Below are 12,491 nucleotides of genomic sequence, written 5' to 3' on the forward strand. Positions count from 1 at the left end.
CAGGAAAGCAGTTGGAAGGTGTCTGGAAAATTGAAATGACTGTCAAAGGAATATAAGAATGAGGTTGCCTCAAGCAGGCAGAAATTACACAGCAAAATTTTTGAGAATATCCATCAGAATTAAGGAAAAGTTATTGTTCAAGTTGGATTGAACTGTGTGTCCATTCTTGCTGTGGAAAGTGAAGGAAACAGAGGAACATTTTGTGAAGGTAAAGCCGCTGGAGATAAAACAGTCCCTTAAAACCTTTTCACTGAAAAGACAGAGGAGCTATGTACTGTACCCCTCTGACCTTCATCATTCATTTTAAATATAGTTGTACTTAAATTTCAGTTAAATTCTCTGCTTTTCTCAGAAACCATCGAATAGTCATCTCAGTGGGACTGTGTAATCTGGGAAGATTTTTCTTATTCCCTTATCTGTGATTATTTAAAAGGACTACAACAAAACAACAACCAACAAAACAAGAAAAAACCCAGCCAAAAACTTGTGACTGGAAGGATGATGTGAGGGTTTGTGGGCTTTGTTCAGTGTGCATACATTTTTTTTCTGGCATAACATTTAGATTTTATACAATGCTTTCCATCTGAAGGCTTCTGAAATGTTTTATGCTGTGCAACACTTTCACTGCCCTCCTGTCCTGGTAAATAAAGCATAAGAGCCTGAAGGGATTTTGGCAAAGGTTGAGTGACAGGTCAAAGAAGAATCAGGAACAGAGGCCAAGCCTCTTGTTTCAGCTCAGTGAGCAGTGTACTGGACCATGACATATGAGCAGTGGATGATAAATACATTAAATGAGATGTAATACTCAACAGTGGGAACAGCAGGAAATGCTGCATATAAAATACCTGCTATTTTTCCAGTCTTTTCATTCTGCCAGTTAAGCTGGGCTTTCCCAGTGTGATTTGACTTTGTTCAGTGTTTGTCTTGCATTTGTTGTTAAGAGACTATAGAAGTATTTAGGTTGGAAAAGAGCTTTAAGATCATCATCTCCAACCGTTAATGCAGCACAGTCAAGTCCACCACTAAACCATGTCCCCAACTGCCACATCTACACATCTTTTGAATACCTGCAGGGATGGTGATTGAACCACTTCCCTGGGCAGCCTGTTCCAATGCCTAAAAAAATCTTTCCGTGAAGAAATTTTACCTGATACCCAATCTAAACCTCCCTTGGCACAAGTTGAGGCCATTTCTTCTTGTCCTGTCACTACCTGGGAGAAGAGACTGACTGCAGTGGTCTTACTTTTATCTTCTTTTTCTTTTTTTCAAACAGGCTGTATCTCCAAAAGAAGAAACAAAGGCAGCAGGTAAATACTAATATTCTATTCACGATGCTTCTATTTTACTGCTTAAACCAGAATAAGTAATTTGCTGACGTGCACTTTGTTTGCTTACAGGCTTGGCAGCTCTAAAACTATTTTGATTGTGATAATGCACCTTAAAGATACACTATAACTGTTTTTACAATGTTCCTAACTGCAAAACTTGAAAAAAATTGAGTATAACTGTGCCCAAAGAGTCCCTTAATAGAGTCTGTTCAGTAGAAGTCTTGCTAAACTAGTCATCTTTCAGTGTATAACTCCATGCATCATTTGGGAGTAGTTCCTCAGCCAGCTGTGAGGCCTTGAAGTGACTGAAGGTACCATGTCATTAAATAGCTGCACTAACAGTAAGCATGTTGGTGTTTGTAATTTGTAATCAGCAGTGTTTGTAATTGGTTGTTGGCATGGCTTCCACTAAAAGCCATTTTGTGTCAATACATAGTGTATCTTAAGAAATGCAGGCTCACTGCAGTGACCGTATCTGGTTCTTTTGTTTGTATGGGGGTTTTTCTTCATTTTGCTGTTTTGGAACAAAGTAGTTCAGGATAGCTAGGATGTACTTCCTAAGGAAGTCTGTCACTTCTTCCCCTGTAGCTCTGCAGATGTATTCCAGTGGGCTGTCTCTTCTCCCTCCTCTCTCCTGTCCAGCTGCTATTTTGTTTGGTTTCTGACACACATTTCCCTAGCAGAGCATAGGTCAGCTTCTTTTGAGAGCTGTTTCAACTAATTATAAGTTTTGGGCTAGAAAACATATACTTGCTCATCTTCACTTACATACTGTTATTGGGACAGTTTGTCTCTAGTTACAAAATCACTTGAACTTGTAGGCATACGTCCTTTTGGAAGACTTGGATGTGATACTTGATGCCACTTTATTTATACAAAGGTGTTGATTTTAGTTTTCTTTATTAAACATACCTAGTAAATAGGATTTCCATGGTACTTTGGCATAGTGTAATGTGATGTGATAATCATTTGCATGAGACCAGAGTTGGAATTTGGAAAATATTGCAGAGCAATAACCAATCACAAACTGACAAATGTTTTTTAGAACCACCGCCACCATCTAAAATTCCTAAAATTGAAACTTCACATCCACCAATACCTCCTGCACATCCACCTCCAGGTAAGCTTTTATTTTCTTAAACACATTTATTTTTGTTAACTTACTTGCTTTTCATTCAGGTGGTAGTAATGGTGTGGGGGCAGGGGTTTGTTGCCTTGATTAATCAGCTTGGCAGGTAAAAATAAAAGGTTGATAAGCTCTAGAGGGAATTTCATCATAGTAGCACAGGCTTTCCAGACAGAAGTAAAAACTTAGGATGGAAACAAGACTATACTAGGTGGATAAAGGCAAAACAAAGTTGCAACTGTTAAAGGTCTAAAAGACTAAAACTAATTGTTAATAGCAGGCTAAAAGGGACTTCATGATCTCAAAAGGGTGGTAAATGCCATATTAGATTACTAGAGGAGCTTTCAGCTGTCCTGTAGAAGTTGTATCTGTAGTACAGGAATTCTGCAGGTGTGCAACTTCCAAACAGTAAGGGGGATACTTTCATTGCTGTACCTCAAAAGAGGACTTTTTTTCTGCCAGAGAACATTAATACTGCACACATGCCTTACGTTTGCAAAATACACTGTACTGTTGTAAAAATGTGCTTCCCAGCGCCTTGGTGCATTAGCTGTCCTTCCAGTGACCCTTAAATATGACATAAATATTTCACAGACCATGGTCCATAATGTAACTGTAAGATGACAGCTTCTAACAGGGAACTAGGAGAGAGAAAAGCAATGCCCTGAAATATAGTAGGACAGTTTTTCTCATTTGTTAAAATCTAATTAAGAACGAAGTTTTTCTAAATACCATGCTCATTATTCCTTCAGTTGTTAGATCTTGAATGCACATCTTGCATCCAGAATGGTTCTGAAAATGAACAAATGAGGAAGTTACTGCCTGCTACAATTTTGGAGCTAGAAGTCACTGAAATCATGGGTACCACAGCCAGCATGCACACCTTGTGTGATTTAATTATGTGGCTTTCCTAGGGCACAGTTTCACTGTTAAAATCCTGCTTAGGCAGGTAATGGATTTATTTCCCCTGTTACCTGAAATTTTCCTTTGGAGTTTGTTTATATAAGGATGTAATTGTATAAGCACTGCAACCTTATCAAAATAAATAGCAGCTCTGTGGAAAAACCAGGTGAAAACAGCATGCATATTGACCAAGTGACCCAGGAGGAGGATTTATCTCAAATTCTGTTTAACAGTGGCAGTGTAGTATGCCACTAGAAAAGACTGCCCTGTATGAGCTTTCTCTTACTTAACTTAGGAGCTTTTCTTTCTTAACAATGTTTTAGATGCTTATATATACAAGCAAGATGAATGTCAAGATGTCTTTTTTGTTGGTTGTTTTAATAATCTCTCTGACCATACAGAGAGGTTGCTATTAGATTAGTCATCATAGTGGTATTACTTACTTCATAATGTCTGCATTAAGAGGGGAAAAAAAACCTATTCTTATTTAAAGAGAAGACAGCTTAAAGCATGTTCGTTCCAGAAGTGGCTAGGTATAATTCTGTAAAATGCTGACCTTTTTATGAACTTCTCCAGAGTGTCAGGTACTGAGTTCACTGAAATTAATCAGTGGGACAAAGCTGATCAGATTTCATGCCCTTCTTCCTTACCTTCTGGTTTTCTTCTTTTCTTTCTTTGGTAAACAGGTTTAAAACTGAGTGTTAAAGACTTGAGACTTTGGCCTGTGTTCTCAAATAATATTTCCCAATCTGGGAGGCAGGTAAAGTGCAGAGGGTAATCCCAGGCCACCTTCTGGATTACCAAAGAGGTAGAAATGAGGCCTGGACTAAAGAAGATGGAAGCACTGATCTAAAGATTTTTGGTATCATGAATCTCATGACTTTAAATCCACTAGTTCTGACTCCATCCATTCAGTCTATTAATTCTGCTGATTGTACAACAATATTTAAATTATAAAGAAATAGTAATAGGAAAGATGACTTTAAGAATGGGAAAAGCTGACCTTGAAGTTTTGGTAGGCAGCTTAGTCAGTTTTTAGTGACCTGAGGAGGTCTGACTGGATCCCATATGGCATTCAGAGACTTAGAGAATTGAGTTGTCTTTTGCTAATTTAACTGGAAGAAAAATACGAAGTATTCAGAAGCTGTTCTTGCCACTATCCTTCAAAAAAATAAACAAAATTTTCTTTTCCAGAGCGCAAGCCGCCTTTGACAACGGCAGTTTCAATGGGAGAGCCAGAGCAATCTACTACTGTGGACTCAGTAGATATGCCAAAGGTCCAGATTCCTCCCCCTGCTCATCCTGCCCCAGTACATCAACCTCCACCTCTGCCACACCTCCCCCCGCCCCCACCCCCCACCAGTTATATTACAGGGATGTCTACTACAAATTCTTACATGTCAGGGGAGGGTTATCAAAGTCTCCAGTCGATGATGAAAACAGAAGGACCAACATACGGAGCTTTACCACCGGCCTATGGACCACCAGCTCATCTACCATATCATCCTCATGTCTACCCTCCCAACCCTCCACCACCAGTTCCACCTCCACCCCCTGCTTCTTTCCCCCCACCCAATATTCCACCTCCTACTCCTGGATATCCTCCTCCACCTACATACAACCCTAATTTCCCACCTCCAAGACTGCCTCCAACTCATGCAGTACCACCTCATCCACCTCCAGGGCTGGGAATGCCACCAGCTAGTTATCCCCCTCCTACTGTTCCCCCAGGTGGACAGCCACCTGTACCACCTCCAATTCCACCACCTGGTATGCCACCTGTAGCAGGACTTGGACGTGCTACATGGATGAGATAGCATGAGGTAATTTGCACGATATACCTTTCTGTTGACTAGGCAGGAGTAGACAGCCAAAATCTACATTGTAAAGATGAAGAGGAGGGCAATCTGTATAATTTAGATGAAGAAATGAGATTAAATGAAAATTTAGCTGATCTGTTTGCAGTATGGTTTATGGTGAGTTATATAGGCTTCTAGATTTTAATCAGCTTTGCAGTATCTATTCTAACTTTATACATTTGACTTAAGTTTAAATTGTCTTGACTTATTCCAGCACTGGATTACTTTGTACTAGCAAAACCAGCCATATTGGCTCAATTATATCAGTAAGAAGAAAATTTCCTTCTAGAAATCAGTGCCTATTTTTGAGTATCAAAATAGCCAGATACTATGATATTTGATCTATAATAAGAAACTTCATTTTTAATAGTAAGTAAAACAACACGATGTCAAGCATAAAAGCTGCTTTATTTAAGAGAGATTCTGAATGCTAGCTGACTGGAATAATTTTGAGGTGTTTGCCTTGCTGATAGTTTTGGTTTGGAATGTACTGGTATCTTAAAATATTGTATGTTTACACCTATTTGCAAATTCCTGTACATAATATATATATTTTCTAAGTGTGAAAGTCTGAATGTAACAGCCTACTGTGGTGTACATCATAGTTATAAATGGGACTACTTTGTTCACTCTACCCAAATAAAATTGATTCTGAATTTAGTGGATTTCCAGGTTTTTCATATTAGTTCAGAGTTCATAACTATAGTTACTCCAAGATACTTACTCCAAGATAGTTCAGCAGTGGTCTCCCAAATCTTATTCATCAGTTTATTTAAAAAGAATGTATTTTATTTTATCAGCTAGAAGTATACACTATCACAATCAATCTCTTACTTCATTTTTACTAAAATATTTCAAATGAATGTTTTACACACATTATCAAAAAAAACTGTACTATTACTTTCCTTCCCCAAAAAAGCCAGAGTGGTTCAATAATAGGTAAAAACGCGTGCTAAGGTCTAAAGAATTTTGCTATATACACAACAGCAGGTGCTAACTTTTCCAGTTCTTTGTAAATCATATACAGAAAATATAGCAGGGCTGTAAGATCACAGGTTTAACAGAAATCAAACTTTAAACTGATTTCTAAAGCAGCACAAATAGACTTTCCCCACATTATGAAAAATATACAATTTTATCACTTTACAGTCATGCACTTTGAAAAAGATCAGTAGTACTCTTCCCCCCCAGTTTCTAGAAAGATAAAAGGTCACTTTAACACTGATTTCATTTAATATCTAATATTTGGATAAAAATGTGCCATTCTCAAACAAGGTTGTGCTCAGCAGTCTTATCAAGGTGCAAAGAGCCAACTGAAGCTGCTTACACTGCAGCATTTCAGGAACTGTTAGGGAAATGCTGCTTACTCCAGTCACTCCAACAAAAGCCAAGGATGTGATTTTACTTTCCTTAAGCAAGCAAAGTCCATTTGTAAACAGTAGATGCTTTCTTTGCCAGAGGATTGCAGAACCCAGGGCTTCAATCTTGAGGAAATTATCTTGGGCTATTGCCCCAAATATATTAACTTAATGGCCACTATTTCAAGGGATGCTCCCCTCCAACTTAATGTACAAAGCTCCTCAGGTAGTTTTCACTGAATACTGAGCGCATAGGTAAGTGAATTTAAATATGTGTATAAAACATCTTTTTAGACAGCTGAAAATTCAGCACCCAAGTCATCCTGTAAAGTCACTGAGCATCATTTTACCCCAGGAAGACATTTTATAGCTCAAATGGAGCTAAGTATGAAGAGTAGCAAGCCTAAAAACCCCTGAACAGTAACACCCCAAGGTACAGCACTGTCATGTTCTTCTGCAAAATCAGTGATGCATGTCTTACATTGAAAATGATGCTGCCAAATAAAATTTTAAAAAGGGCAGTACCCTACGAGTATGAAGGTTGTTCAGCTGAACTGCTGCCTACCCTGTAAACTGGCTCTTCAGGGTTTGCAGGGCTAATTTCAACTGCAGTTGCTTCCCTTGTAGGTGAGATGTGCAGGTGGAACAAAACAAGCTTTGCTTGAAGTCATTGAATAGATTTTGAGAGAGATTTGATAGCAGGGAATATTTGAATGGGAATCACATAGTGGTGAGACTAGTAATCTGATTAGTATAGCTCTTATCTTGATATCTAAATTATCTTATCTTATCTAGAAGACCTGCTAATAGCCTCATATACCCCTTAAATAGTAAGCATGTCATGAACACGGTTAACTCTCTCCAAGTGCTGGGAACATTTGTGTTGCTTTAGTTAAAATTCACTGGCATAAATCAACTTTGTTCCAAATATACTTGAACTCTGCTTAATCCAGCAATCAGATGCCACCAAAGTTAAAACGGGCTAAGCAGATAGATTAAAGTAACCCTCTGTTTGACATTAAATGTTAAGGAATAATGATGCTCTGCTTTACATCACCTTTTCTGGTACAGAATCTCAAGGTATAAATTGTACAGAAGGAAGACAAGTAATCACCAATGGTGACTAGAAACTGGAGGTTAAAGAGCAAAGAGGAGGAAATCCAGAGTCCTCTAGAGATGCTGTATCTTAAAGGAGACAGTCAGACTCTAGAATGGATTTTTCCAGACTCCATGGAATGGAAATACTATTAGACTGAGAGCTATCTAGCCCAGTGTTCACTGACTGAGCAGTAGTAAGAAACAATCTATTGGTGGGTGTGTGAGTGAGAGTATGCACTTGTGTTTTGTGGGTGGTTCTTGGTTATTTTTAAATAACCAACTCAACTGTTAAATTTACATTTCTGCAATGAATACTGAATGAATACTTACTTACTCCTAGTGGTTACGGTGTATTTTGGTTGTATTCCTTCTCTATTTTTTTACTGGTTACAGGTTTCGGCTCTGACACTGCAAATTCTTCAGCCAGGCAGCTATAGTTTATTGTACACCACGGGACCAATTACCTTTCATAAGTTGCCACATGGGCTCCTTGGTATTGTATCAGTGCTCTGTGTTAATACAATACCACAAGTCAAGAACTCAACTGGTAGAACAAACTAATTTAGAGGAAGAACCTGTCGAGCTAATACAGTTGTCTGTATCTGTGACTGATTCTTGCAGAGAACAAAAAGTAATGGTGTTTGAGGTCATTACATCCTCCAACTAATCACTAAAATCGATGCAACTTTTGAAGAGGAGGCTTTGATCTTTTCACATGTCTGTCTTTAAAATTATTTTACACCAATGAGTTCTAATAACGAAGCCCCGCTTCCTTGGACTATTGGGAAAGAACATCTAATGAAATACAGGGACAGCTGCTGTGACAACTTGGAAAAGGAGGGAGTCAAATTCTTACAACTACACAGGCAGCTACTCCACAATAGCAAAATATAAGTCCCATTGTTTTATATACAACCATTTGAAGAAGGAAAAACCCACTTGTTTTGGTTCATTGACAAAAATAAAGCTTGAATGGCAGGAAGTAGTCTCACCCGACAGCCCGTGTTCATGGAGTATTTTATTCAGCTCTGCAAGGTTGTTGTTTGGTTACCTTACACAGGAACCAGTATAGGTGAGGGATCCAGCAAGAACATTTTAAAAACCCACCCAAATCTTCCTTATGTGAACGATGAGCTGCTCTTGAAGATCCTGTGAAAGCCATAAGCATTGTCAGGATAGCAGTTTCTGCTGAATTATTTCATAGTGAAAGCTTTACAGGAAAAGTGTTGCCGCATTTGTAGGGAATACTGGTGTGTGGCTAAGTGACTTCATTCACATCATGACTGCAGAAATCTTGTGTCATTTGATCATGAAAAATTGTTCATTAACACCTGATACAGAGTCTTGAACCTTTATGTAAACTTGTGTGATGAGTACCACCATACAATGTAGGGCAGTAAAGTGTTTTTAGCTTGCCACTCAGTATTTTACACAGAGCCTTGTGAAAACAGTTTCATGTCATTCTTCAAAATAAGGACCTCCAAAAAGAGAGTTAGCAGCTCATGAATTTGGCAGGCAGTAAGCCAATGAATTGGAATTGTGTTTTCCTTGGCTGCCTGGAGCCACTAACCCAGCTATGAATCACTGACAAGCGGGTGGACAGGAGCAATACAAATGGTGACTTCTCCGCAGGTTAAGGGTTCTTCTTGTTCCTCTTAGAAATTCTCTTGAGTTAGTTAATTCTACAAACAGACCATTACAACAAAGCAGGTTTGAACTACAATACAAATTATGCAAGTCTGGCATTATTGGATGGTTACCCAGTGAACAGTAGTTCCAGAGCACCACAGCCTGGAAATCAGGCCTTTAGCTGCCATATTTACACTATTGTTACCAAAAAAAAAAAAGCTGAAAAAAAAAAGAAAAAAGGAAACCCTGAAAAAACTCAACCCCAACTCCCAAAGAACAGGCAGCCAGAAACACTGAGTTTTGCCTCTTTAGTGTTCACAGAATCCATCACTTCCAGTCACCAGGACAGTGTTCCTACAAGGGCCCCTTGAACTGGTTTCCTGACAGATGTTGCCTGATGGAGGGTTTGGAGCTCGCAGCATCACCCAGCTTTCGCCAGACAACCTGTAAGAAAAAATAAAGGGTTGGGGGAGAGAAAGACAGGAATTTAAAAAAATCCAAACAACAAAGCCACTGAGGAATGGTAATATTTTTTTAATTGCAGTCTGAAAGACAAAACCAGCCCTTTCCTAGAGCTGGGCTGCAGTTCTCAGCAGGGACACTGGATGGCATCTGTGCACCAGTTTCCAAGGGAAAAAAACCATTGATGCATTTTTCTAATTAGTCTCTCTTGAAATTAGAACCGTTTTTGCCTGGGGTAATAGTATAAAACAAATACACTAGATTCAGAACTTAAGTTCAATGGTAGGTCAACCCTGCCATGCTTACAGGAAAGATGCTACCATGAACAGAAAAGATAATGAAAAAGATAATGATTAAAATTATATATACATTACTTTCTAAAAACATACATTTTATCACTCTAGGGCCACTATTTAAATAAAAAATAAACTGAAAAAAACTTTATAGCTGCCTTGAATCTACATGAAATGAATATTTAAAGAGAAAACAGCTGATGATAGACAAATAGAGATGAGTCAGTTTGGGAGGGTAAAGTTACAGTATTTTACCTTTCCCCCAGCATAGCTACAAGGGACTGGGACTTTGAGCAGACAAAATATCCTAAAAAGCAGGCCCTCGTTTACTCTGGTCTTGCCTTTGCTTATAGGGATCCAGCAATCAAAGTGAAGTGCCTCAGCCCTTGCCAAGGATGCTCACAGTGATTTAGCTCAGCAAGGTGCACTTGTGTTCTTTACGCCTTGTTTTTAGGGTTGAGGTGGGTTTCGGAATTTAAACAGAGCATTAGGCCTCTCTCAACTGCTGGAAGGCACTAAATGATGCCACCTGGGCTGTCCTCTTATGTGGGCTTCGAAAAAAGAAGGCTCACAAGCATCCTCCTCCCTGCTTTGGGCAATTGAACAGCACATCTCCAACTGCAGGTGACAGGCAGCTCGGGCTGTGTTCCAGCAGAAATCCCAAAGCTTGTTCAAAGCCAGAGCATGGCCAAGGTGCTTGGAGGCTGGAGGCAGTGCAATGACAGCAGACACCGCAGAGCAGAGGCTGGCTACGAGCACTCGCTGTACAGGATGTGGCCAGCTCAGTTAACAGTGTGGTTGCCCAAAATGACAGCAGTGTTAATAGCACCCCACAGATCATGATGCTGTTCAATGACTCCAGACAAGATTCTCCCTCTGACATTACCATGTGGCTTAGGCTCAAACCCATTCAAGCTGTACAGCTTTAAAGATGGCAACCAATTGCTGCTTAGCCCAAACCAAGTCCTTAAGGGTACAGGTGGAGACAATTGCTAACAGGACTCTCCTAGACAGGGAGAGCCTCTTGCTCAGTCCAGCTAGTCCAGCTAGTCTGTTCAGCTAGACTAGCTACTCCACAGCCTGAAAGGCAGTGAAGTGGGAATTGTCAACTGAGCAAAGGCTGCTCTGTGCAGTGAACAAGGCACTTAGATTACCCAGAACAGTGGTCAGCACTCTTCCCTTGTGCCTGTGCACCTCACAAGGCTTACACACAGCAGATCCCTGCTCCCTCATACTTCTAAAAAAAGACCACAAAAGGAACCCCGAGAGTTGCTGGGAGGAGTTCTTACATTGCACATTTCACGAACAATTGCCTTCTCCTTTTCACTTAAGTCTTCTTCATAGTTGTCTTGCATTTGCCTGTCCAAATTTTCATGGACCTCAAGGACCTACAAAAAAACCCCAATATTACAAAACCATTATGATCCTCAAATAATTATTTGTGTCTCTAAAAAATTCATTAACAAGTATTTAAACTGGCAGGATTCACAAAGCCTCAAGACAAGCAGACAAGCATGACATCAAGCTGGGTACCTCTGTTCTCCCTGTTTCCCCAGCCATGTCCTGCCTCTGTCCCACCACCTCCATGGTGTGGCTGCTGCCACAGTCCTGGGGACCATTGGCAGCAAGTTGCTTGTGCCCACAAGTGCATCTCTTCCAGGAAGGCTGCTGATAGCCCTACCTTCCAGGCAGCACCCCAACAAGCATGATGTTGTGCCTCACCAATGTGCTGCCCACACCCCAAACCTCTAGAGCAGCTCAAGTGGGAGCCAGCCCTAGCCTGCCACATCCCACTGCCCTGGCCACCCCCACAGAGCTCCTTCAGGGAGGCAGTGCCCAGCTGTGGCCAGGTGGTCCCTTGCTCACAGAAAGGAGACTGCCTGGGGTAAAGGCAGCCTTCACTTCCAGCTGGAAACACTGACTTGAAGGATACCCCTCTGTCACGTCCACATGCATTCCAACAGTTCCTCCACACAGGCATCTCACACAAGGTGGGCATATCACAGCACAGGAGCCTCCAGGTTTTACTCTTGCCTCTGTGCTGATTCACACACCTCACCCAGGGCTTCACCACTGATGAGTCAGGTGGTCAGCTCAGTGTGCAGGGTCAGAGCTCCTGCAACCACCCAACGCCGTCAAACAGCACATGGTCTCATTCACCACGATGCATCCACACACATATGAAGGAGTACAAGCGTAGTTGTAGGAATAAATATTCCCATACATCCTAGGGAGATACAGAGCCAGATGCAGTGCTAGGATGGGTTCCAGCCTTTGCTGAGGTATATACAGCACTGGCTGCTCCACGAAATGGGATAGCAGAGAAGATTATCCCCAGGTCTGCTTCAGCACAGCAATCCTGCTGTACTCAAACTGTGTTACAAACAAAAATAGGTCATTCTCCTAGGGCCCACAGCCTACTTGGGACCAGTCTT

The 12,491-nt window shown here is 40.6% G+C and overlaps 2 protein-coding genes across 5 annotated transcripts in view; one reads left to right on the top strand and one right to left on the bottom strand.

Annotated features, from left to right (window-relative positions):
- Positions 1 to 5,876, top strand: part of CCNK (cyclin K) — a 15,443-nt gene extending 9,567 nt beyond the window's left edge. For all 4 annotated transcript variants that reach the window (XM_008629744.2, XM_017729059.1, XM_008629745.2 and 1 more), the window contains 3 exons: positions 1,274 to 1,307; positions 2,374 to 2,448; positions 4,552 to 5,876. In XM_008629744.2, coding sequence (XP_008627966.1) covers positions 1,274 to 1,307; positions 2,374 to 2,448; positions 4,552 to 5,174 — 732 coding nt within the window. In that variant the 3' untranslated portion in view covers positions 5,175 to 5,876. The remainder of the gene's footprint in view (positions 1 to 1,273; positions 1,308 to 2,373; positions 2,449 to 4,551) is intronic.
- Positions 5,877 to 5,970: 94 nt separating this feature from the next.
- CCDC85C (coiled-coil domain containing 85C) overlaps positions 5,971 to 12,491 on the bottom strand; it is a 110,612-nt gene continuing 104,091 nt past the window's right edge. The window contains exons 6-7 of the mRNA XM_017728934.1: positions 11,346 to 11,444; positions 5,971 to 9,745 (exon numbers count right to left, since the gene is read on the bottom strand). Coding sequence (XP_017584423.1) covers positions 9,656 to 9,745; positions 11,346 to 11,444 — 189 coding nt within the window. The 3' untranslated portion in view covers positions 5,971 to 9,655. The remainder of the gene's footprint in view (positions 9,746 to 11,345; positions 11,445 to 12,491) is intronic.

The sequence above is a fragment of the Corvus brachyrhynchos genome, unplaced genomic scaffold, assembly GCF_000691975.1.
Source record: "Corvus brachyrhynchos isolate BGI_N302 unplaced genomic scaffold, ASM69197v1 scaffold1, whole genome shotgun sequence".
In the NCBI taxonomy this organism is placed as follows: Eukaryota; Metazoa; Chordata; class Aves; order Passeriformes; family Corvidae; genus Corvus; species Corvus brachyrhynchos.